General features: G+C 38.8%; 1 protein-coding gene across 1 annotated transcript in view; it reads left to right on the top strand.

Moving 5' to 3' along the window:
• PRCP (prolylcarboxypeptidase) overlaps positions 1–26,754 on the top strand; it is a 104,288-nt gene that overhangs the window by 52,926 nt on the left and 24,608 nt on the right. The window contains exons 2-6 of the mRNA XM_007537109.3: positions 11,204–11,344; positions 14,327–14,428; positions 19,556–19,737; positions 19,989–20,146; positions 21,314–21,486. Coding sequence (XP_007537171.2) covers positions 11,204–11,344; positions 14,327–14,428; positions 19,556–19,737; positions 19,989–20,146; positions 21,314–21,486 — 756 coding nt within the window. The remainder of the gene's footprint in view (positions 1–11,203; positions 11,345–14,326; positions 14,429–19,555; positions 19,738–19,988; positions 20,147–21,313; positions 21,487–26,754) is intronic.

The raw sequence follows: 26,754 nt of genomic DNA, 5'->3' as shown, positions 1-26,754 counted from the left end.
GATTTCATCTTCTTCTAATGTAGTGTTTGCATAGAGGTATGCCACTGACTTTTTTTTTCTCTTTTTTTAAAATTTATTTTATTTATTCCCTTTTGTTGCCCTTGTTGTTTTATTGTTGTAATTATTGTTGTTGTCGTTGTTGGATAGGACAGAGAGAAATGGAGAGAGGAGGGGAAGACAGAGAGGAGGAGAGAAAGACAGACACCTGCAGACCTGCTTCACCGCCTGTGAAGCGACTCCCGTGCAGGTGGGGAGCCGGAGTTCGAACCAGGATCCTTATGCCGGTCCTTGTGCTTTGCGCCACCTGCGCTTAACCCGCTGCGCTACAGCCTGACTCCCACCACTGACTTTTTAATGTTAATCCTGTAGCCTGGCACCTTACTGTATTCCTGATGATTTCCAAAAGCTCTTGCTAGATTCTTTAGGTTTTTCTATGTAAACTATCATGTCAACTGCAGATAGGGAGAGTTTGACTACTTCTCTTCCAATCTGTATCCCTTTAATTCCTTGCTCCTGCCTGATTGCTATGGCAAGAACTTCCAACACTATGTTGAACAGTAATGGTGATAGTGGGCAGCCCTGTCTAGTGCCTGATCTGAGTGGAAATGCTTCCAGTTTTTCACCACTGAGTATGATGTTGGCTGTAGATTTGCTATGTATAGACTCCACTATTTTGAGTAATTTTCCATCTATTCCCATGTTTTTGTAGCGTTCTGATCATAAAGGGATGTTGTATTTTGTCAAAGGCTTTCTCTGCACCTATTGATATGACCATGTGGTTTTTGGTCTTGCTTTTATTGATGTGATGGATCACGTTGGTTCATTTACGTATATTAAACCAACCTTGCATCCCTGGGATAAACCCCACTTGGTCATGATGAACAATCTTTTTAATACTGCTGTATCTGGTTGGCTAGAATTTTGTTCAATATTTTAGCATATGTTCATCAGAGATACTGGTCTATAGTTTTGTTTTTTGGTTGTGTCCCTGTCTGATTTTGGTATCAGAGTGATGTTGGCTTCATAGAAGCTGGAAGGGGGGTTTCCTGTGTCTTCAATCTTCTGGAAGACTTTTAAAAGTAGAGGTATTAACTCTTCCTTGAAAATTTTGTAGAATTCATTTGTAAAATATTCTGGTCCAGGACTTTTATTTTTGGAGAGGTGTTTGATAACTGTTTCAATTTCATTGTGATGGGCCTGTTCATATTATCTAGTTCCTCTTTATTTAATTTTGGAAGTTGGTAGGTATCTAGGAAGTCGTCCGTTTCTTCCAGGTTCTTTAGCTTGGTGGCATATAGTTGCTCATAGAAGTCTCTCATGATATGTTGAATTTCTGCAGTGTCTGTTGTGATATCTCCTCTTTCATTTGCAATCGATTTACTTGGGTCTTCTCCTTTTTTTATTTTGTGAGTCTGGTCTGGCTAAAGGTTTGTCAGTTTTGTTCACTCTTTCGAAACGTTTACTTTTGTTGATCTTTTGTATGGTTTTCTTATTTTTAGTGTTATTTATTTCTGCCCTAACTTTAGTGATTTCTGTCCTTCTGGTTGCCTTAGGATTCCTTTGTTGTTCTTCTTCTAGGTCTTTAAGATGTGCAATCAGGCTGTTTATTTGTGATTTTTCTTGTTTCCAAATGTGTGCTTGTATGGCTATGAACTTCCCTCTCAGTACTTCCTTAGTTGTGTCCCAAATATTTTGATAGCTTGTGTCTTCATTTTCATTGAACTCTTAAAACATTTTGATGTCTTCCTCTATTTTGTCTTTGACCCAGAAGTTCTGAAGTAGTGTACTATTGAGCTTCCACATTTTGGGACTATTACTAATCTTTTGTTGATTGTTAAGGGTTAATTTAATTCCACTGTGGTCTGAGAAGATGCTTGGGATGATTTCAGTGCTCTTGAATTCACTGATGCTGTCTTTGTGGCCTAACATATGGCCTACCCTTGACAATGACCCATGTGGGCTTGAGTAGAATATGTATTCCAGTTTCTTGGGGTGAATGATTCTGAAAATGTTCAATAGTTCTAGTTTATCTATCTCTTCATTTAGCTTGCTAATGTCTTTATTGATTTTCTGCCTGATTGATCTGTCACATTGAGAGAGTGGGGTGTTGAAGTCCCCTACTATGACTGTGTTGCTGTTAATATATTGCTGTAACTCAGTCGATGTTTGATGTATTTAGATGACTTCTCATTGGGTGCATAGATGTTAATAATTGTTACGTCCTCTTGATTGACTGAACCTCTGAGCATTAGGTAATGTCCATCCCTATCTTTTTAAATTTTATTTATTTTACAGTCTATCATGTCAGATATGAGAATAGCTGCTCCTGCCCTTTTTTGTGGGCCATTGGCTTGTATAATAGTTTTCCATCCTTTCACTTTGAGTCTGTGTTTATCTTGTTGAGTTAGGTGGATTTCTTGTAGGCAGCCTATTGTTGGGTTGTGTTTTCTGATCTATCTTCCTACTCTGTGCCTTTTAATAGGTGATTTCAGGCCATTGACATTTATTGATATCATAGATTGAAGATATTTTAATCCTATTATTGTAGTTTTTACAGTGTTCTTATATATAGTATATTTATGGTAGTCTGACTATTTATAGGAGACCTTTCATAACTTCTTTCATGGCAAGCTTGGTGATAGTAGACTCTTTCAGCTGTTGCTTGTCTGAGAAGGTTTTTATGCCTCCATCTAGTCTGAATGACAGTCTAGCAGGGTACTGTAGTCTTGGTTGAAAGCCTTTCTCATTGAGCACTCTATGGTTATCTTGCCATTCTCTTCTGGACTGTAGTGTTTGTGTGGAGATTTCTGCTGCTAATCTTAAGGGTTTTCCTCTGTAGGTGACTCTTTGTTTTTCTCTTGCTTTTTTCAGGATCCGTTCTATATCCTTATTCCTTTTCATTCTAAATATGATGTCTCTTGTTGTCTTTAAGTCTGGGTTAATTCTGTTTGGGATCCTCTGGGCTTCTTGCACCTTTATATCTTTGATGTTGTCTAGACTACAGAAATTTTCAGCTATTATGTCCTAAAGAATGCTTTCTGCCCCTCCCTCTCTTTCTCCTCTGGTAAGCTGATAATTCATATATTATTTCTTTTGAAATCATCCCAAATGTCTCTGTTGTTGTTTTCAGTATCTCTTATTCTCTTTTTGAGATCTCTTACTTCGTTTTTAGTTGTCTCTAATTCATCCTTGATCTTGCTAATTCTGTCTTCAGCCTCATTTACTCTATTCTCTCTCCCCTCTACTGATTTCTGTAATTCATCTATATCCTTTTCGTTATCCTTTTCTGATACTGTTTTAGCTTGTTCAGCTTGGTGTGTTACTAGCTTAGCTATTTCAGCTTTCAGCTCTCTAATAACCTTGAGATAATTAGTATTTTCTCCTAGGGTGTCATTTGTTGTTTCTGCATTTATGATAACAGTTCTTTCATACTCTTTAGTCACTTCTGTGGCTATTTCCTTGACTACTGTTTGGTTGTTGACATCATTATTTTGTGCTTCAACCCTTGGGAGGGTATTAGCTGGGCTCTGGTTCATTTCTCCAATATTTCTTCTTGTTTGTTTAACCATTCTATATAGTATGTTATGAGGTCCCTCTCTAAATATTTTTCAAATTACTGAGCACTCTTGCCTGGATTGACTTCTGTCTAAATAAGGTACTTTAAAGCATCCACAATTGTTTCAATATTATTTCAGTCCCTGATTTGGAGCACAGAGGCTGTTAAAACCTCTTTTGTTCTTTATCTTCCCTGTAGGGTATTGGATCCTCAGAACTTTTAAACTATAAGTAGGCTTCTTATCTTAATCACTCACTCCTGACCAAGAAATAAAGCAGGGTGGGGAGAGATAATACAGTGGTTATGCAAAGAGACCCTCACACCCCAAGGATCCAAATCATCCAGGCTCAATTCAGCTTCTCTGCCAAGCTGGGAAGCACTTCTGGGCCCTGTGAGTTTCTAAACAAGTCCCATTTAGAGTTTGTACGTTCTGAGGCAATTATTCACCATGTCCTCATCGGGAGTACAATTCGGAAACGCTCCCACTATACATCTGTTCCCAAATGTCAATGCAGGGCCTCCCCCCAGCTGCTCCAGCCTCTAAGGGCAGTAGCAATGGAGACTCATAGTTGCATTTCATGAGTCTTAGGAGAGTCCTCTCCTTCCTTCAGCAGTCTTTTTTTTTTTTTTTGTAAAACATACTGGAGGTGGTGCCTCAACCTATACACTGCCAGACTGTTACCAGCTGCTCAATCTCTCCTTAGGCTCCTCTCTGTCCAGGAGCCACACATGTTTGAACTTACTGGTGATTTGGTGGGTTCCTGAAGTTGTTCTAGTCCTGCCTTGTTGCGGTCCCAGGTGATCTCCTTTGGTATTCCTAGTTGACAGGGGAGAGGAGATGAGAGAAACACAGCTGCTGCTGCTCCTTAGCCCCACCTCCAAAAGTCTCCTCTATATTTCACTAATATGCTGATTGATCTTTCCTGGTTTTTTCTATTTAGGGACTGACTTTTTGGCTGTTTTATTTATTTATTTATTTTATTTAAAAAATTTTTTTAATTAAAAAAATTTTTTAAAAATTTCTTTATTGGGGAATTAATGTTTTACATTCAACAGTAAATACAATAGTTTGCACATGCATAACATTCCCCAGTTTCCCATATAACAATACAACCCCCACTAGGTCCTCTATCATCCTTCATGGACATGTATTCTCCCCACCCACCCACCCCAGAGTCTTTTACTTTGGTGCGATATGCCAATTCCTTTTCAGGTTCTACTTGTGTTTTCTTTTCTGATCTTGTTTTTCAGCTTCTGCCTGAGAGTGAGATCATCCCATATTCATCCTTCTGTTTCTGACTTATTTCACTTAACATGATTTAAAAAATTTTTTTGGCTGTGTTAATTTGTAGTTACTTGTCTGTTTCTCTCCTCCCCAGAAAGCATGTGGTCTTTACTTCCTTAGATGTCTGGGTGAGGCTAAGCTGTTGACTCGGTTCTGTATTTTGTATTTGGGTTTTCCCTTAGGCATGTGATTTGTCACTGGGCAAAAGACATCTAATTACAGTGTTCTGCAACTCTTCCAAAGCCAGTGACACCCACACATAAAGAAACCTGTTCAAACGTGATCTCCATTCAGTGTTTTGGCTAATTATGTTCTCTGGAGCCACTGGGTATGTTGTATTAAACTACTGCAGAGAGGATATATGCATGTATTTACTTGTTTCTCTATGTTCATAGATGTCCTACTATGAATGAGTTTCCTGGTTATAGGGAACATAGTAATGAACGAGAGACAAACAAGTTTCTCTCACGGATAGATTATGGGGTACTTAGTAATGAGCAAGAGACAAACATGTTTCTCTCATGGATAGACCAATTTCATTCGTTGTTGCCAGTCTCAGATTTTTGTTAGGATTGCCTGTATAGGATGTTTTCATACCTTTACCTGGTGGCAGCCCTTATGAATTCAAGCTCATCTCCCATCTTTTCATTTTATATGCTGTGTGCCTCTTGTTCTAATACAGCACCTCCTAAATATGTTCTGTACAGTTGATCATCCACCTTTTGCATGAAATACTCTTTATTTTTATTATTTAATCTTTATTTGTTTATTGGATAGAGACAGGCAGAAATTGAGAGGGAAGGAAGTAATAGAGAAGGAGAGAGACAGAGAGGTACCTGCAGCCCAGCTTTACCACTCTCGAAGCTTTCCACCTGGGGGGGGGGGCGGGGGCCCAAACCTGGGTCCTTGCAAATTGTAACATGTATGCTTAACCAGGTGAGCCACCACCCAGCCCCAATCTTCTTTTGCTAAAAAATAATTCTTGTTACTCATTAGGGTTTAGCTCAAATATCACCTCTCTAGTGAAACCATCTTTGATTTGCTTGGGTGGAGTGTAACTTCCCTTCCTGAACCCCCATAGTACTTTGTCTATGTAACTGGACCACAACATCATGAAATTAATAATACGTTTGCCATTTTCCTTGATTTAAAGCTTGGATCCATTTTTTTTTCTCCTTCATGATTGCCATCAGATAAATACTTAATATCTTAAGCAAAATAAAAAATTAATATGGATGTGATTTAGTACAGTATAATATGACCAGACTGTGAATTCACAAACAAATAGTCAATGACTATTTCACTAGGGTGAAATAGAAATGTAAATAACATATGGGTGTTATAATGTTATAATGTTATAATGTCCTAGGGGCTTAGTGGTGTTGTATCTGGTAGAGCACACATGTTACCATACACAAGGACAGGGTTCAAGCCCCTGATCCCCACCTGCAGGGGAGAATCTTCACAAGTGGTGAAGCAGTCCTGCAATTGTCTCTCTTTCCCTCTCTTTCCATTTTCCTTCTCAATTTCTTGCTGTTTCTATCCAAAAATACTATATAAATTATATAAAACAGTTTAAAAATTAAAAATTGGGGGGCAGGGTAGTAGCACACACAGTTTGAAACACAAGGACTGGCTCAAGGATCCTGGTTCCAACCACTGGCTCCCTCACCTTTGGGGAGGGGTCACTTCGAAAGCAGTGAAGCAGGCCTGCAGGTATCTTTCTCTCCCCCTCTGTCTTCCCTTCATCTCAATTTCTCTCTGTCCTATTCAATAACAACAGCAGCAGCAACAATAATAGCAAAAACAACGGACAAAAGATGGCCACCAGGAGCAGTGGATTTGTAGTGCAGACACTGACCCTCAGCGATAACCCTGGGGAGGGGAATCTATCATTTCTCCTTCGTATTTCAATTAATAACATTAAAGGACATTCAGGACTGACGGTTTTAATTTTTGGTAGTTTGAATATGTCATTTCACTCTGCAAACCTGAGAGTTTCTTCTAAGAACTGTGATGTAAGTGGGATAGCAGTACCTTTGTGTGTGAAAATTTTCTCCAGGGAGTCGGGAGGTAGCGCAGTGGGTTAAGCGTATTGGGTGCAAAGCACAAGGACCAGCGTTAAGGATCCCGGTTTGTGGGAGTCAGACGGTAGCACAGCGGGTTAAGCGCAGGTGGCACAAAGTGCAAGGCCCGGCTTAAGGATCCTGGTTTGAGCCAGTGGCTCCCCACCTGCAGGGGAGTCGCTTCACGGGCGGTGAAGCAGGTCTGCAGGTGTCTGTCTTTCTCTCCCCCTCTCTGTTTCCTCCTCCTTTCTCCATTTCTCTCTGTCCTCTCTAGCAATGATGACATTAACAACAATAATAACTACAACAGCAATAAAAAACAAGGGCAACAAAAGGGAAAATATATAAATTAAAAAAATTCCCTCAATACTCCTGCACTGTCTTCTTCCCTCCCTCCTTCCCTTTGTTTTTATTTTTTTTGTTGTTGGATAGGACAGAGAGAAATGGAGAGAGGAGAGAGGAGTGGAAGACTGAGAGGGGGAGAGAAACACACCTGCAGGCCTGCTTCACCGCCTGTGAAGCAACCTCCCGTAGGTGGGGAGCTGGGGTCTCCAACTAGGATCCTTTCGCCGGTCCTTGCACTTCACGCCATGTGCGCTCAACCTGCTGCACTACCGCCTGCCCCCTCCCTCCTTACAGTTCTTTCTCGCAATATATATTTTTTTGTTCTTGATTCTTTTATTTATTTATTTACTTATTATTTATTTTATTTATTCCCTTTTGTTGCCTTGTTGTTTTATTGTTGTAGTTATTATTGTTGTCATTGTTGTTGGATAGGACAGAGAGAAATGGAGAGAGGAAGGGGAAGACAGAGAGGGGGAGAGAAAGACAGACACCTGCAGACCTGCTTCACCGCTTGTGAAGCGACTCCCCTGCAGGTGAGGAGACAGGGCTTGAACCGGGATCCTTACTCTGGTCCTTGTGCTTTGCACCACCTGCGCTTAACCCGCTGCGTTACAACCCAACTCCCTTTCTTGTTCTTGATTCTTAATTTTGCAATGCTGTGTTTCAAAATAGGTCATTTTGCGTTTAGAAATTTGACTGTTTGCTAACCTTCTTGGACAACCCAGGGATGTTAACTTTATGAGCAGTTTTGGCATCCATATAGCTATTTTTGCCATAACAAACTAACAAACTTACTTTAAGGGTACTTTTTTTTTTGTTCTTCTTGTGTATCTATATGGTTCTTTCTCCTTCTTAAGGTGAAGGATGGAAACATTTCTTTCTTTCTTTCTTTCTTTCTTTCTTTCTTTCTTTTTTTTTAAGCATCTCTTTTAAATTCATGGTCCACTTTCTAGAAAGAACTGCTGTGTGTGCCTAGAGGTATGTTTCTTTTTGAGGTATGTGTGTTCTACTATTACACATCTATTATTATTTCAGTTATTTCAAGAAACTAATTTATAGAGGGCCAGATGGTGCTGCACTTGGTTGAGTACGTGTTCCCATGCACAAGGATGCAAATTCAAGCCCCTGGTCCCCATCTACAGAGGCGAAGCGTCACAAGCAGTGCAGCAGAACTGCAGGTGTCTCTCCTTCTCTCTCCTTCTCTAGCTCCCCCTCCCACTTCAATTTTTCTCTGTCCTAGCCAGTAAAAAATTAAAAAAAAAAGAAACTAAATTATAAAAATTATTAGAAATTCCAGTTCTGCCTCTGACTTGTGAACTCATCCAGGTCACCTGACCTCTTTGCACCCAGTTTCTTTAGTTGAACAATGGAGATGAAATGATTTCTAGGGCTTTTGTGTTGAGATTTATAAAAATCTCTATTCAGGAGCACAGAACTGGAAGTAGCACGCAAGTCCCTCTTCTCAACAGCAGAGGGCAGACTAGTATGCTGGGAACACTAGCTCTATGGCCAGAAGCTGACATCCTTGGTGATAGAATGTAGTCAAGAAAACCATGGAAAAATAATGTTTTGCAAAGGAGATTTCACTGCGTCTTTCCAGCTACTTAATACCCAGGTGAAATACTTAAGGAATAGGAGATTTTGTTTTAAATTAGTTTTTAATTATTTATTACTGGATAGAGACAGAATTTGAGGCGGGGAGGGGGGGAGACAAAGAGACAACCGCAGCCTTGCTTCCCCACTCATGAAGCTTTGCCCTTGCAGGTGGAGACCAGGGGCTTGAGCCTGGGTCCTTGCGCACAATAGTGTGTACACTTAACCAGGTGCGCCACCACCTGGCCCCTCGACTAGGAGATTTTGACATCGTGAGCATGTTTTCTTATAATTCTATGGTGAACTTCAATCTCTCTGTCCAGCTAGTTTCCCCCATCTAAGTATTTCACACTCACAGTTGGTGTGCAAACAGGACGTAGATGAGAACTCACATATACTGAGTGCTTCTCAGGAACTCACCCTGGTACTTGAGGTACTTTCCTCTAATCTTTGAATTACGTGTCACCATTCCTCACATCTATAGGAAGGTTCTAGGACTTGGGGAGGCCAAGTGACTCTGCTGAGGCCTTGTTATTTTATTTTATTTTATTTTATTTTATTTTATTATTAGTGATTTCATATTGATTTACAAAACTGTAAGACAATAGGAGTATGGGGAGTCGGGCGGTAGCGCAGCGGGTTAAGCGCACGTGACGCAAAGCCCAAGGACCGATGTAAGGATCCTGGTTCCAGCCCCCAGCTCCCCACCTGCAGGGGAGTAGCTTCACAAGCGGTGAAGCAGGTCTGTAGGTGTCTATCTTTCTCTCCTTCTCTGTCTTCCCCTTCCTTCCTCTCTCCATTTCTCTCTGTCCTATCCAACAACAACAACATCAATAATAATAACTACAATAAAACAAGGGCAACAAAAAGGGAATAAATAAATATTTTTAAAAAAGGATAATAGGAGTATGATTCCATACAGTTCCCACCACCCGAGTTCTGTGTCCCATCCCTTCTACTGGAAACTGCAGTAGTTTGCCCCCAAGGTCATCAATATGGGCTGATTCTGTAACTATCTATATCTCTGAATGTATATATATATATATATATGCATTTTTTCAACAGTCCTGCTGTTGAAAAATTATTATTATTATTATTATTATTATTTTTGGAGGGGAGGGCACTAATTTCAGGACTGCAGCAATACTAATACTACATTTAGCTAGAAGTTGTGGTTCTAAAGTCAGTGGGTTAAGTGAAAATCATTACTGCCAACTTAGCTCTGAGAGTTCTTCAGGAAAGGATAGAGAACTGTGTACCTCTTTAAGTATAACGATGCACCTTTCCTCTTCTGATGACACAGATCATGGCTTTTCATACTGAACTTCAAATGAATCATTTGGCTTATATTTAGGAGCCATGGTGAGTGATAATTTGAATCTTTAAACACCAAGAGTTTCACCACAGAGGAGAATGCTGCTCTGTTCTGGTATTTATTCAGTGCCAGGGATCAAACCTGGAGCCTCAGACCTGCACATCCTGTGTTCTACCTTAAACTGATGGCTTGTGTTTAGGACTTGTACTAACTTTTAATGGTCCTTAAAACGTTTAACTTCACATCCAAATCATTTGGAGGACATGTTAAGATGTATATTACTGGGTTTTAATCCTCTCCCCTCTCCCAGTTTCTGATTCAGTAGATCTGAGATGTAGCTAGAAGACTGGAGATAAAACAGGTCCTGAGCTGTGACTGATACTGCTTCTCATGGACCTCTCCTGGAGAGCCACTATACACATTGAGTGCAAGCAGATGGAATCTCTCTTCCAGTCCCTGTCTGATTGTGTCTCTCGTACTACTGAATATTTTATTTTTAGACTGAGTATGTATAGGTGAATCAGTTTAAGTTAAATATAGGAATTTTTGTCTGTTTAAATGTGGCTCAGGTTTCTTTATTCCATTGCTTAACTTACTTCATGGCCCAGAACAAGTACTTAAATGAGGTTATTGTTCAGTAGGTGTGTTGGATTAGTAATGGAGTGAAACAGAATATAACGGGGAAGACTTCTTTGCACTTGGACTTTGTAATATGATCTACCCACTCCATGCAGATCGCTTCTTTTTAAAAACATTTTTAATTTAGCTTCTTACATTGTTCTTTCAAGTAGTTACTTGATTATGCAATTCTGTCTTTTCTCTTACACTGAAAAATATAGTCACCAATAATATTGCTTTACCTTATAACATAAAAGAGACATTTTAAAATGACAGAGCCAATACTAATAAAAATGAGTTTTAAATTTGTTGTGATTACTTTTGTAGCCTTGGTTGATTTTAATGAAGGGAAATATACTTTTCTGTTGATCTCCTTAACTGCTTTTCTTTGAAATGTTTTTTATGTTTTTTTTTTTCTATCATAGATTGATCATTTTGGATTTAACCTTGGTAAGACTTTTAAACAACGGTACCTTATCTCTGCTAAACATTGGAAGAAAGATGGTGGATCAATACTCTTCTACACTGGTAATGAAGGGGACATTATCTGGTTTTGCAATAATACGGTATGTTTAGATTTGTATAATTCCTATACTCACTTTGCCTTCTGTCACAATAAATTGGAAAAATTAGCAGAGGGTAGATAGCATAATGGTTATGCAAAAAGACTCTCATGCCTGAAGCTCCGAAATCCCAGATTTAAGCCCCCACACAACCATCAGCCAGATCTGAGCAGTTCTCTGGTTAAAAAAAAATAATAAAATAAAATAACTTGGAAAAATGTTTTGTAGTACACATGAGCAAGTCTTACTTTACTCGGAATAATAAAGAACTAATAATATAAAATGACAACAGTACATAAATGAAAGCATATAGGTATTTCACAAAAGAATAAATAGAGCTATCTAATAAACCTGTGTGTTCATCTTTTTTTTAATATTTATTATTTATTTATTTTCCCTTTTGTTGCTCTTGTTTTTTATTGTTGTCGTTATTATTATTGATGTTGTTGTTAGACATTGTTAGGACAGAGAGAAATGGAGAGAGGAGGGAAAGACAGAGAGGGAGAGAAAGATAGACACCTGCAGACCTGCTTCACCACCTGTGAAGCAACTCCCTTGCCGGTGGGAACTGGGGGCTCGAACCGGGATCCTTAAGCCGGTCCTTGCACTTTGCAGCACGTATGCTTAACTCGCTGCGCTACCGCCTGACTCCCGTGTGCTCATCTTTTAAAGAATTACACATTCTCAGAACTTATTTCAATTATAAAGCTAGTCATGGCTGTATTTATGAGGGTAATGAGTTGTATAGATGCTAGATTATTTCCCTGACTATATTTTCTGACATCATTTATAATAATACTTAAATTCATTGATAGAGCCTAAGTTAGAGGAACACATGAAAGGAAGAACTTTTTTCTTTTTAATGTGCTGGAGCAATAACTAGAGACCTCCAGGCCACTAACGTGTGAATTGCTTTTTAATTTAAGTTTTAAATTGAAGTAGTAAAATTGTATTCTGACATTATATACATTTCAGGTGTGCATTCAGAAGGGTTTTCTTTTTCTTGGGGGGGGGTTAATAGTTTACAGTACAGTTGTTGACACATGGGTAAAATTTCTTATCTCACCATAGTAGGTGTCTGCAAAACACTCTACCCCACCCCCCCAGCCTAGTTCCTTTCCACTACCATGTACCAGAGTCCCAAACCACCCACCCCTCCCCTCCTTTGGTGCAATATACCAGATTCATTTTACTTTATTGTGGGTCACTCTGGGTCCCCTGCCTCCCTGGCTGCAGGCAACAGAGGGTGAAGCGGCCCCCTGGGAGATCTAAGGTGGCTGTGTGACAAGGGCATAGTGCGAGGAGAGGAAGAAGCCATACCAGACTTACCCAGCTCTGGGAGAAGCCTCAGAGGGTCATCTCAGTTATTAGGGGGATTCAGGCAAGCAGATATACCCATAGTCCAGAAAGAAGATTGAGGTAATCATTAACCCAAACACAATGCAACACAATGCATAGTTACATCTTGACCTACAAAGTATTTGATCACAACTGGAAAGTTACCAGGCTTGGTCATGAGCTCAACAATGCAATTTTCTCTGGGGGTAAATTACAGGCACTTCAGGGCAGGGGGGGAGGGAGTAACTGAGTAAGATGAGGACATTTGTGGAGGTTTTCAAGTCGGCCATACACAATACACAGTAATTCATGGCCTTTGTTTTAAGGGGACAGAATGGCATGTACAGAAAGGTAGCCCCAGTCCAGAGAAGCCATCCATCATTAGTTCACAAGGTCAGGGGGGACCTGCCATTGTCTCTACCCGGGAAGGGAGAGAACTTGGGGTCTACCCACTCAGACTCTCATGGAAACAATGGCCTGGACTTCCTGGAGAGTGGGCCCATTTCCACATTTTATGTTTCCTCTTTCTGTTCTTGTTTCTTAACTTCTACCCATGAGGATATCATCCCATATTCATCATTCTCTTACTGGCTCATCTCATTTAACACGATTCCTTCAAGCTCTATCCAAAGTGAGGTGAATAAGGTGACTTCATTGTTCTTAACAGCTGAATAGTATTCCATTATGTATATATATTGGGTTGTCAGAAAAGTAACAGTATATTTTTCTGTTTTTCTATGCAAAAATGTGCCATGACTTTTCTCAAAAACCAATATCACAACTTTCTTAGCCACTCATTTGTTGTTGGGATCCTAGGTTGCTTCCAAGTTTTGGTTATTACAAATTTTGCTTTTACAAATGTAGATATATATAGATCTCTTTGGATGAGTGTGTTGGCTTCCTTAAGGCATATCCGAAGGAGAGGAAGTACTGGGTCATAGGGTAGGTCAATTTCTAGCATTCTGAAAGTTCTCCAGACTGCTGTCCACAGGGTGTTTGTCATTTGAGAGGTCTCAATAAATGTTTGTTGAACTCAGTTCAAGTGAAAACAAAGATAAGAACCCCGTTACACAGTATTAATACATTTCTACTGCAGTACCTGATACATGAATATTAGTTATTACTAGATACTGTTTATTTCCAACTGAAAAATTAACATAATATCCAGAGGAGTCCAGTTTGCTTACTTGTGCCATTATATTTTTCAAGTTAATCTCTCATGTATCTAAGAAATTAACTTAGATATCCTTTGCTCTTTCCTAGCATATTTGGAACATAGTGCAACTTGAATACTATTTTAGGTATAATGTGGATTCAAATACCGTTTTACATATGATATCAATTCTAGAGCTAGAGTATCAAAATAGGGTGACAGGTGGATGGGCGAATGGCTCACCCTTTCACTGTTTCACTCTGACTCAGAGTGAGCTTGATGTGCAACAATTAAAGAATTGCTCATCACTTTTCTTTAGAACAAACATTGTATAACTTTGTAAAGAACTCTCTTTGGTATGGTTTGGCATCCATTCCAGATGATTTGTAAAATACATACGTGTACACACACACACACACACACACACACACACACACACACACACACAGCTGGCATTCTGATTCTATCCTGTGAATAAATCCTCTTCTCCCTAGGGGTTCATGTGGGATGTGGCTGAGGAATTGAAAGCTATGTTGGTGTTTGCTGAGCATCGGTACTATGGAGAATCCTTGCCGTTTGGTGCTGACTCCTTCAAGGTATCTTTTTGCTTTTTAGGCTTAACAGTGATTTTATATTTAGAACATTTTCTAATTATATGCCTCACTGTGAGAAATAGCTGATAGCTTTAGTTTGAACTGCCTGAAGTTTCAATGATTTATAATTAATCTTCTTTGTGTACAGTTTGAATAAACTGAGACTTCCACAAACCATAGATTATCATTTCTGGAGCCAGACATGTACTGTTGCACCACGAGGCCTTATTTCTTATATTAATCTGTCTTTAGCTCAGTATAAAGAATCTAGAGACAGTGAAGGGAGCATTTTGTTGTCTCAGAGATATTAGTAAACAATTGTACTTCTAGTCTTTTCTGAACTCACAAAGAGCTTTGCTTTTGGTCACAGACTTTAAACCAGGACACTTTCTCCCCAGGTGAACCATTCATGTACCATTCATCATTGTGGTTCTCACTATTGAGTTTGTCATGGATATTATTATTTAATGTTTTTCTTTAAAATACTTATTTTTTGGGAGTCGGGGCAGTAGCACAGCGGGTTAAGCGCAGGTGGTGCAAAGCGCAAGGACCAGCCTAAGGATCCTGGTTCAAGCCCCTGGCTCCCTACCTGCAGGGGAGTAGCTTCACAAGTGTTGAAACAGGTCTGCATGTGTCTATCTTTCTCTCCCCCTCTCTGTCTTCCCTTACCTCTCTCCATTTCTCTCTGTCCTATCCAACAATGACGACATCAATAACAACAACAATAATAACTACAACAACAATAAAAACAACAAGGGCAACAAAAGAGAGTAAATAAATATTAAAAAAAGAAAAGTTCATTTAAAAACTAATTAAAATGCTTAGTTTTCAGACTTAACATTATCTTAACAAGGGAATTATTTCTGGTCATTATTTTTCATTAAAATAAAATGAGAACTCTGAAAATCAAACATGCTTATGCATCATTGCCATATATATAGCCAGAGTCAAGTCCCAGTGCCACACAGGTTATGCTATGACAGTGGACAAAGTCTAGGTGCTGTAGTATCCCACCCATCTGTCTCTCCCATTTCCCTTTCCTTTCCTTCTTCCCCCTCCTTCTCCTTCTTTACTTTAATAAAATAGTGGCTTAGAGCACTGAGATTGTGTATGCACAGGGCCCTGATCTCTCTCTCTCTCTATCTCTCACACACACACATACACACACACACACACACACACGGAAAAAAACATACATGATCTAATATTATGAATATCATCATCTACTTTTGGGAAAGTTAGAAGAATTTGAGGTCAATCTTTTTCTAGAATATATAGATTTGTATGATAGCTGTTTCATCTACTGTAGGTATATGTCTGCATTATATATATAAGACATATATAAAAATCTTAATTTAGGAGACAAAGGTTTTTCTATAGACTTTATATGACTTAGAGTTCCAACTATATAAAGGACATTTATTTATTTGCATTATTTATTTATTTGTTTGCTTTAATGAGAGAGAGAGAGAGAGGACCCAGAGCATTCCTTAGCTTTGGCTTATGGTGGTGCTGGGGCTTCAAACCTCGGAGCCTCCAGCATGAGTCTTTTTGCAAGAGCATTATACTCTCTCCTCAAATCCATTTCTTTGTATTATTACATCACTTTTTTTTTAATTGAAGTAACTTTCTATAAAATTCTTTATGATTTAGGATACAAGTTCATAATTATTCAGAATGTGTTTCCATGCCTTGCCCTTCATCGAAGTGTCATTATCCCTCCATCACAGACCGCTGGGTCCCCTCCATTATTCCTCCAGCACAGACCGCTGGGTCCCTTCCACCAAGCCAACCCCTTCACGCTCCCCTTTGGTAACCTCAGATCTGCAGTCATAGACTAAGGGTTTGTTTGTGTTTGAATTTGTCTATTAACTTTTTTAAATGATTTATTTATTAATGAGAAAGAAAGCGAGAGAGGGGAACCAAAGTATCATACTGGCATGTGCTATGCTGGGGATCAAAACTGGGAGCTTATGCTCCCTTAATATGTCTTTCTTTCTTTCTTTCTTTCTTTCTTTCTTTCTTTCTTTCTTTCTTTCTTTTCTTTTTTTTTTGCTTCCAGGGTTATTGCTGGGGCTCAGTGCCTGCATTATGAATCCTTTGCTCCTGGAGGCTATTTTTTCCTTTTTCTTGCCCTTGTTGTTTATCGTTGTTGTTATTATTATTGCTGTTGTTGTTGTTGGATAGAGAGAGAAATGGAGAGAGGACAGGAAGACAGAGGGGGGAGAGAAAGATAGATACCTGCAGACCTGCTTCACCGCTTGTGAAGCTATTGAACCAGGATCCTTAGGCTGGTCCTTGCGCTTTGTGCCATATGTACTTAACCTGCTATCTATCGTCTGGTCTCCTCTTCCTTTTCTTTCTGATGAGGAAGGAGGAAACTGTGTTTTACCGATGATTCTTACTGCATTTCCCCCAAAGAATTTAATTCACCTCTGCCTATAGGTTAGTCTTTTTTTTTTTTTTTTATTCTCCCCACCCACCCACCTACCCCAGAGTCTTTTACTTTGGTGTAATACTCGAATTCCATTTCAGGTTCGACTTGTGTTTTCTTCTCTAATCTTGTTTTTCAACTTCGGCCTGAGAGTGAGATCATCCCATATTCATCCTTCACTTTCTGACTTATTTCACTCAACATGATTTTTTCAAGGTCCATCCAAGATCGGCTGAAAACGGTGAAGTCACCATTTTTTTACAGCTGAGTAGTATTCCATTGTGTATATATACCACAACTTGCTCAGCCACTCATCTGTTGTTGGACACCTGGGTTGCTTCCAAGTTTTGGCTATTACAAATTGTGCTGCCAAGAACATATGTGTACACAGATCTTTTTGGATGGATATGTTGGGTTCCTTAGGATATATCCCCAGGAGAGGAATTGCAGGGTCATAGGGTAGGTCCATTTAATATATTGCTGTAGCTCTTTCAGTAGAAGTTTGATGTATTTAGATGGCTTCTCATTGGGTGCATAGATATTAATATTTGTTAAGTCCTCTTGATTGACTGATCCTCTGAGCATTAAGTAGTGTCCATTCCTATCTTTTTTAATCTTATCTATTTTAAAGTCTATCATGTCAGATATGAGAATAGCTGTTCCTGCCCTTTTTTGTGGGCCATTGGCTTGTATGATAGTTTTCCATCCTTTCACTTTAAGTCTGTGTTTGTCTTGTTGAGTTAGGTGAGTTTCCTGTAGACAACATATTGTTGGGTTGTGTTTTCTGATCTTCCTACTCTGTGTCTTTTAATAGGTGAATTCAGGCCATTGACATTTGTTGACATCAAAGATTGAAGATATTTTAACGCCATTCTTGTAGAGTTTTAGAGTGTTTTGATATATGTCCTATTTGTGGTGGTCTGTTTATAGGAGACCTTTCAGAACTTCTTTCAGGGCAGGCTTGGTGATGGTTGCTTCCTTCAACTGTTGCTTGTCTGAGAAGGTTTTGATGCTTCCATGTAGTCTGAATGACAGTCTAGCAGGATATAGTATTCTTGGCTGAAAGCCTTTCTCATTGAGCACTCGATAGATATCTTGCCATTCTCTTCTGGCCTGTAGTGTTTGTATGGAGAAGTCTGCTGCTAATCTTATGGGTTTTCCTTTGTAGGTGACTCTTTGTTTTTCTCTTGCAGCCTTGAGGATCCTTTCTTTATCCTTATTCCTTTCCAATCTAAGTATGACATGTCTTGGTGTCTTTAGGTCTTGGTTAATTCTGTTTGGGACCCTCTGGGCTTCTTGAATCTTTATGTCTTTGGTGTTGTCTAGACTAGAGAAATTTTCAGCTATTATGGCCTGGAGAATGCTTTCTTCCTCTCCTTCTCTTTCTTCCTCTGGTAAGCCAATAATGCGTATATTGTTTCTTTTGAAGTCATCCCATAGGACTCTGTTGTTGTTTTCAGCATCTCTTAATCTCTTTTTGAGATCTCTTACTTCTTTTTTAGTTGTCTCTAATTCATCCTCAGTCTTGCTAATTCTGTTTTCAGCCTCATAGATTCTATTCTCTCTGCCCTCTACTGCTTTCTGGAGTTCATCTATTTTGTTGCCTTGCTCTGATACTGTTTTAGCTTGTTCAGCTAGTTGCCTTCTTAGCTCAGCAATTTCAGCTTTCAGCTCTCTAATAACCATGAGATAATTAGAATTTTCTTCCATTTTCTCATTTGTTCTTCCTGCATTTCTGATTACAATTTTTTCAAATTCTTTACTCACTCCTATTATTATTTCCTTAGCTAATGTTTGGATGTTGAACTCGTTGTTTTGTGCTTCACCCTCTGGAGGAGTTTTAGCTGGACTCTTGTCCTGGTTCGAGTCTCCAATATTTTTTCTTGTTGTTTTAACCATTTTATATATGTTAACAGTTTTTTCAGTCCCTGAGTTGAGGTTAGTCATTTTTAATGTGTCCACGTTTATAATAAAATTATACAGCAAGATGAGTACTATATACCATATACTGGCTAAATGTTAGTTTCTCCTGCTTCTCCTCCTTCTCCTCCTTCTCCTCCTTCTTCTAAAGATTTATTACTCTTTTGTTTGTTTGTTTGTTTAACCAGTGTGCTGCTCAGCTCTGGCTTATAGTGGTGCAGGGTTTTGAACCTGGGACTTTGGAGCCTCAGGCATGAGAGTCTCTTTGCATAACATTATGCTATCTACCCCTACCTTCTAAAGATTTATTTATTTGTTCACAATATAGAGAGAAAACCAGAGCATCACTCCAACACATGCTATACCAGAAACTGAACGTGGTATATCATGATTGAGGGTATACTATTTTATCTACTGTGCCAGCTCCTGGGTCATTACAGTTTACTTCTGTAGTTTCTATAGTCTCAAAAGTCTGATCTATAATATTTAATGGAGATTATATTTGATTGCAAATGTCTGGTGCTCTTCCCCAAAACTTAAACCATTTATTTATTTATTTATTTATTTATTTATTTATTTATTTTGCACGAGTCATTTAAATCATCATTGCTATTGCCTTGACTGGCTATCTTAACTCAATTGCCTAAGAATTCTGTTTAGAGAAGAGCTTATCTGGCTGTGTCTTCTTTCTGGACTTGTGCTTGCCTAAGCTGCTATTCTGTACACATTTCTACAGAATACACATTTCATGTGTGTTCTTTGTTATTTTTCCCTAGGATCCCAAACACTTGAATTTCCTGACATCAGAACAAGCTTTGGCTGATTTTGCAGAGTTAATTAAGCACTTGAGGAAAGCAATCCCAGGAACTAGAAATCAACCTGTTATTGCCATAGGAGGCTCCTATGGTGGCATGCTTGCAGCTTGGTTCAGGATGAAATATCCCCACATGGTGGTTGGGTAAATACCTCTTACTGATTGTCAAGGAAAACTTAGAGTTTTGTTTAGGGAAAAATATATTTCATTTCTGTTGTTTTTAGTTTCTATCTTGGTCATAGTTATTTTTTCTTGTTATTTCAATTATTTCTCAGTGTTGTTCAATATCATCTCAACATTTGTTTTTTTTTTTTTGTTCAATATTAGTTTCAAGAGAGGAGAAAAGAAGAAATAAAACTCAGCAAATTTAGTTCTTTAAGCTCTTTTTTTTTCAGAGCTCTTGCAGCCTCTGCTCCCATCTGGCAGTTTGAGGATATGGTTCCATGTGATGGATTCATGAATATTGTAACTACAGATTTTAGGAAAAGTGGCCCAAATTGTTCAGACAGCATTCGGAAGTCCTGGGATGTTATTAATCACTATGGAAGTACAGGTAAGCTTTAAATACAAGAAAATAATCATAGGTTTTTCACCTTTAAATTTTCACATTTAACACTTGGACTGTTTTCAGTAAACTTTTTGTTTAAGTACAGCACACACATTTAAGTTAGCATAGCAAAGTACACAAAGCAAAATACGTAACTTGCTAAATTTTTGCTAGTCAGTCTATATATTGTGGTTAGCTTTGCAGATCAAGAAATCCTTTTAAGTTGGTGTATTGCACCAAAGTAAAAGACTCTGGGGTGGTATGGAGGGTCCAGGTCCTGGAACATGATGGCAGAGGAGGACCTAGTGGGGGTTGAATTGTTATGTTGAAAATTGGGAAGTATTACTCATGTACAAACTGTTGTATTTTACTGTTGACTATAAACCATTAATCCCCCAATAGAAAAATTTTTTAAAAATTCACATCCAGGAAAAAAAAAATCCTTTTAGAGCAGGGGAGAGATAACTCCATGGTAGAGCCCAGGATTGACATGCCTGATGGCCCAGGTCTGATCTTCAACACTGCATATACCTGTATGAATGGGACTCTGTTCTCTTGCTCACAAAGTTAAATAGATAATTAAATCATTTAAGATGTTTTCAGAAACCCCCTTATACCCTCCCCCAGGGTACATCTCCCAGCAACTACTATTCTCGCTTCTAGAACCATAGATTAATTTTGCTTGCTCATGAATTTTTCAGTAATTGGAATTATGTGGCTTTTCTTTGTTTCTTTACTCTGATTTATGGTGGTATGTGGGACTGAACCTGAGACTTGGGAGCCTCAGGCCTGAGAATCTCTTTGCATAACCATTGTTATCTACCCCGCCCTGTAATTAGAATTATATGTATCTTGTATTTCCAGCAGTCATTTGTTCAATGCTGTATTTGCCATGTTTATCCAAGCTGCAACTGTTCAATAGTATTCTGTTTGTTTTAATATCTGTAAAGGAGAAATACTTCAGAATATAGTTCTCATAAACTCCTTGAGGACAGGTGATTTATCTATCATGGAATTACTCAGCTGTTGTAAAAGTATATTAAATGTTGAGAAGCCGCTCTTGGAGATTGAGCTTTCTAAGCTATAGGGGAAGAATACATTATACAGGCAGACTTTTATTGAGTTTTTAGATTTTACTATTTTTAGATTTCAACAGTATGATTCTATTCTCAGGTACTGGCTTAAACTGGCTGTCTGATAACCTTCGCTTATGCAGTCCATTAAAAACTCCACAGGATTTACAGCACCTAAAAGAATGGATGACTGAAACCTGGATAAATCTGGCAATGGTGGACTACCCTTATGAGTCTGATTTTTTACAGCCTTTGCCTGCTTGGCCAATCAAGGTACCAGGGATAACCCTTCACCAATTTTAATAATGTACCCTTCACTTTTGTGTGTGTGCTTATTCTTGGATTTTTAACATTAGAGAAAGTTCTAGTGGTGCAGGAGCTCTGGAATTAGTCAGACCTGGGCTAGAGCTCTGGTTTTCCTCACTTTCTGGGTACTCAGCTTTGTACATATTACCAAACTTATCTGAACATCATTTTGTAAAATTTGAAAATGGAGGTAAAATGCACTGATTACACATTGCACGATTTAGAAGTAAGACCTGTTGTTACTATTCCAGTTGGAATAATTTTTGTGTGTTCAGTCCTGTGTTGTACACTGTACAAACACAACTTATATATTCTTTGAAAGTCATGTCAGATACTGTGCTATGTGTCAGTCAGCACATCATAAATGGGTGATCTTATGCTGTAAGATGGAACAGAAACAATACTAACTGGGATCTTGAAGGTGAGGGTTTGATCCAGATTTACTATGACTTGTGTGAGCAAGGTGTTCTGAGTCCTCATGTCTTTGCTGGAGAAGGAGAAAATGATAGATAGGATTTATTTGCTGAAGATCGAATAAAATATTGCAAGTGAAAATATTTTGAAAAATGTCAATATTTTCTTTTTTTTTTCTCCACCAGGGTTATCACTGTGGGTCAGTGCCTGTACAACAAATCTACTGCTATCAGAGGCCATTTGTTCCCTTTTTTTCCCTCACTACTATTGCTACTGCTACTTCTACCCTTCCTTCTTTAAAAAAATTTTTTTTTTATTATTGGGGAATTAATGTTTTACATTCAACAGTAAATACAATAGTTTGCACATGCATAACATTCCCCAGTTTCCCATATAACAATACAACCCCCACTAGGTCCTCTGAATCCTTCTTGGACCTGTATTCTGCCCACCCTCTCACCCCAGAGTCTTTTACTTTGGTGCGATACACCAATTCCATTTCAGGTTCTACTTGTGTTTTCTTTTCTGATCTTGTTTTTCAACTTCTGCCTGAGAGTGAGATCATCCCATATTCATCCTTTTGTTTCTGACTTATTTCACTCAACATGATTTTTTCAAGGTCCATCCAGGATCGGCTGAAAACGGTGAAGTCACCATTTTTTACAGCTGAGTAGTATTCCATTGTGTATATATACCACAACTTGCTCAGCCGCTCATCTGTTGTTGGACACCTGGGTTGCTTCCAGGTTTTGGCTATTACAAATTGTGCTGCCAAGAACATATGTGTACACAGATCTTTTTGGATGGATATGTTGGGTTCCTTAGGATATATCCCCAGGAGAGGAATTGCAGGGTCATAGGGTAGGTCCATTTCTAGCCTTCTGAGAGTTCTCCAGACTGTTCTCCACAGAGGTTGGACCAATTTGTTGAACCAGCAGTGCAGGAGGGTTCCTTTGACCCCACACCCTCTCCAGCATTTGCTGCTGTTACCTTTTCTGATGTATGACATTCTCACAGGAGTGAAGTGGTATCTTGTTGTTGTCTTGATTTGTATTTCTCTGACAGTCAAAGACTTGGAGCATTTTTTCACATATTTCTCGGCCTTTTGGATCTCTTCTGTGGTGAATATTCTGTCCAAGTCCTCCCCCCATTTTTGGATGGGGTTTTTGTTGTCTTGTTGTTGAGTTTGGCAAGCTCTTTATATATCTTGGTTATTAGTCTCTTGTCTGATATATGGCATGTAAAGATCTTCTCCCATTCTGTGAGGGGTCTCTTGGTTTGGGTAGTGGTTTCTTTTGCTGTGAAGAAGCTTTTTAATTTGATGTAGTCCCATAGGTTTATACTTGCCTTAGTCTTCTTTGTAATTGGATTCGTTTCATTGAAGATGTCTTTAAAATTTATGCAGAAAAGAGTTCTGCCAATATTTTCTTCTAAGTATCTGATAGTTTGTGGTCTAACATCCAAGTCCTTGATCCACTTGGAATTTACTTTTGTATTTGGTGAAATACAGTGGTTCATTTTCATTCTTCTGCATGTTTCAACCCATTGTTTCCAACACCATTTGTTGAAGAGACTCTGCTTTCCCCCATTTAGTAGTCTGAGCCCCTTTGTCAAATATTAGATGTCCATAGGTACCTTTTATGCCAGAATTCTATGGTTTATTATTTTTTTAATTTACTTTCTTTTATTTATTTATTTTCCCTTTTGTTGCCCTTGTCTTTTTATTGTTGTTGTAGTTTTTAATGTCATCATAGTTGGATAGGACAGAGAGAAATGGAGAGAGGAGGGGAAGACAGAGAGGGGGAGTGAAAGACAGACACCTGCAGACCTGCTTCACCTGTGAAATGACTCCCCTGCAGGTGGGGAGCCGGGGGCTCGAACCAGGATCCTTACACCGGTCCTTGCACTTTGCACCACGCGCGCTTAACCTGCTGTGCTACCGCCCGAATCCCGGGTTTATTTATTTTTTTTAAACATCTCTTTGTAAAGATCATTCTTAGTTTTAAGAACAAAGCCTGGTCAGTGTGGTGACATAGGGAGTGTAACTAAATCTCCAGCTGAATTGAGTATTGGGAATAGAAGTAGAATTGGTAATATGAGAATCAACTTATAGAATCACTTTGAATTTAACTGTCCCTTTAAACTACTACTTTTTTTTTTTTTTTTTTTTTGTCCCATTAGACTATTAAGTGCACCCCTTGGTAAAGCTTTTGTAATCCAAATCGGATATGGTCATTTGCTATTAGAGTTTTTTTTTTAACATTTGAAAAATGTAATGGTTTGTGGGTGTCTCGTACACAGTAGGTCATAGGTAAAGTAGATTGATTAAATTGAATTTTGGTGATACAAAGTTATTTAAAAGAACAAATATTTTTCATGAAATGAAGATATGAATTAAAATAGTAAAGCAAGCAAGCAAGCAAAAAACAGAAAGACTTGCAGGGGGGAGGCCTCATGGGAGTGGGCCCAATGCTGCAGGTGTTACTCTTTTCTCTTTCTCTTCCTTGGCCTACCTCTGTTTTACCCTTTGTTAAAAGAAAAGAAAGGAAAGAAGAAATAAAGAAGGAATAAAAGGTCACTGGGAGTAGTGGTGTCATCATGTAGGCAGTGAATCCCAGTGATAACCCTGGTGATAATAATAAAATAGTAAAAAAAGCCTGAATCTAACCAATTAATCTTCACAAATGTGGTATTAAATGCCTTATTCTTCCATCTTATTTTACTCTTTATAAAACACGTTCATATGCACTCTCATTTAATCTTCATAAAAATACTTTCTTAAAAAAATATATCCCAGTTTTATGGAGAATGAATTTAAGTTCAACTAAGAGGTGATAGAAATGTAATTAGAACTTGATTCTACCAAATTGAACTGGATTAAGAAACTTGGTTTAACAAGTGTGTGGATTACTAGCCACTGTGTGGTAACTATTAGATTAATTCTGTATTCTATGTATATGTGTGTACATTTGTCCATCCTGAGGAGAAAAGAGATGTTAGATGATAAAAACATATGGGACCCCTTTTATTTAGAAGAGAGGTTATTAAACTTTACAAAAGATAGAAAGTCAATATTTGAGGCCTTGTGATCCATTCAATTCCTGTCATCTACTTAGTACTTCATATGGTAATTGAAAATAGTCATAAATGATTCATACATGAGTGAAAATGACTATTCCAATGATACTTTATAAAAGAAGCAATGGGGGGAGTTGGGCGGTAGCACAGTGGGTTAAGCGCAGGTGGCGCCAAGCACAAGGACTGGCATAAGGATCCCAGTTCGAGCCCCCAGCTCCCCACCTGCAGCTCCCCACAGGCGGTGAAGCAGGTCTGCAGGTATCTATCTTTCTCTCCCCCTCTCTGTCTTCCCCTCCTCTCTCCATTTCTCTCTGTCCTATCTAACAATGATGACATCAATAACAACAATAATAAATACAACAATTAAAAACAACAAGGGCAACAAAAGGGAGAATAAATAAATATTAAAAAATTTAAAAAAAAAGAAGCAATGGGAAGATTTGGTTTGGAGGTTATAGTTTGTGGACCCATGATTTATTTATAAGAATAAAAGCCAGCATAGTAATACCACTTTTTTATTGTTCATTTGTTTATATTCTGAAGTACTAAACAGTTCAATTTTGGTGTCTATTCTGAAGAATTCTGTTAAAGTTATTTTTTTTTAATTTTATTATTATATTTATTTATTGGATAAAGACAGCCAGAAATCAAGGGGGGTGATAGGGAGAGAGACACCTGCAGCTCTGCTTCATCACTCATAAAGCTTTCCTCCTGCAGGTGGGGACTGGGGGCTCGAACCCCAGTCCTTGAGCTCAACCAGGTGCACCACCACCCAGCTCCCGCTTTTTTTTTTTTATTATTTATTATTTATTTATTTATTCCCTTTTGTTGCCCTTGTTGTTTTATTGTTGTAGTTATTGTTGTTGTTGTCGTTGTTGGATAGGACAGAGAGAAATGGAGAGAGGAGGGGAAGACAGAGAGGAGGAGAGAAAGATAGACACCTGCAGACCTACTTCACCGCCTGTGAAGCGACTCCCCTGCAGTGGGGAGCCGGGGTTCGAACCGGGATCCTTATGCCAGTCCTTGTGCTTTGCGCCACCTGCGCTTAACCCGCTGCGCTACAGCCCAACTCCCTGCTTTTTTTTTTTTTAACCTTCTTATGTTTGATGGTATTTAGACCTGAGCTCAGGAGTCAGTATTTGAATCAGAATATCAACCAGAAGCTCAAGGTTATGTCTTCAACAGTCATTAGTTTGCTATGGTAGGGGTTAATATCTGACATGTTGGCTGGGGCTTCAGGTTAGGCGGTGACTACTCTATGCACAGGCTCTGACAAGCTGTGAGCCAGAAAATAGTCTCCAGGGTCTATTACTATGAAAACTGAATTCCAGCATGATGTCCTGATGCACTCTGGCATGCTACTGTGTGTTAGAGAAATAGGATGGGTGCCAGAATTTTGGTTCAGTCTGACCCCTGCTCATGTGATTTGAGTCCACTACCTTGCAGGTCTTTTCTGATTGCACTTAGCTGTTGGATAGAGGTTGTACTTTGCTGTTAGAGTGTGTCTTCCTGTGTCCCACCACGTGAATGCTGACTTTTGTCTCTTGCCATGAAATGTCTGGGTTTTTTTTTTTTTATATATATATTTATTTATTTTCCCTTTTGTTGCCCTTGTTTTTTATTGTTGTTGTAGTTATTATTGTTGTTGTTGATAGGACAGAGAGAAATGGAGAGAGGAGGGGAAGACAGAAAGGGGGAGAGAAAGACAGACACTTGCAGACCTGCTTCACTGCCTGTGAAGTG

The sequence above is a fragment of the Erinaceus europaeus genome, chromosome 17 (assembly GCF_950295315.1).
Source record: "Erinaceus europaeus chromosome 17, mEriEur2.1, whole genome shotgun sequence".
Taxonomy (NCBI): Eukaryota; Metazoa; Chordata; class Mammalia; order Eulipotyphla; family Erinaceidae; genus Erinaceus; species Erinaceus europaeus.
The sequence above is the reverse complement of the archived record's forward strand: the minus strand, read 5'-3'. Positions and strand labels throughout refer to the sequence as shown.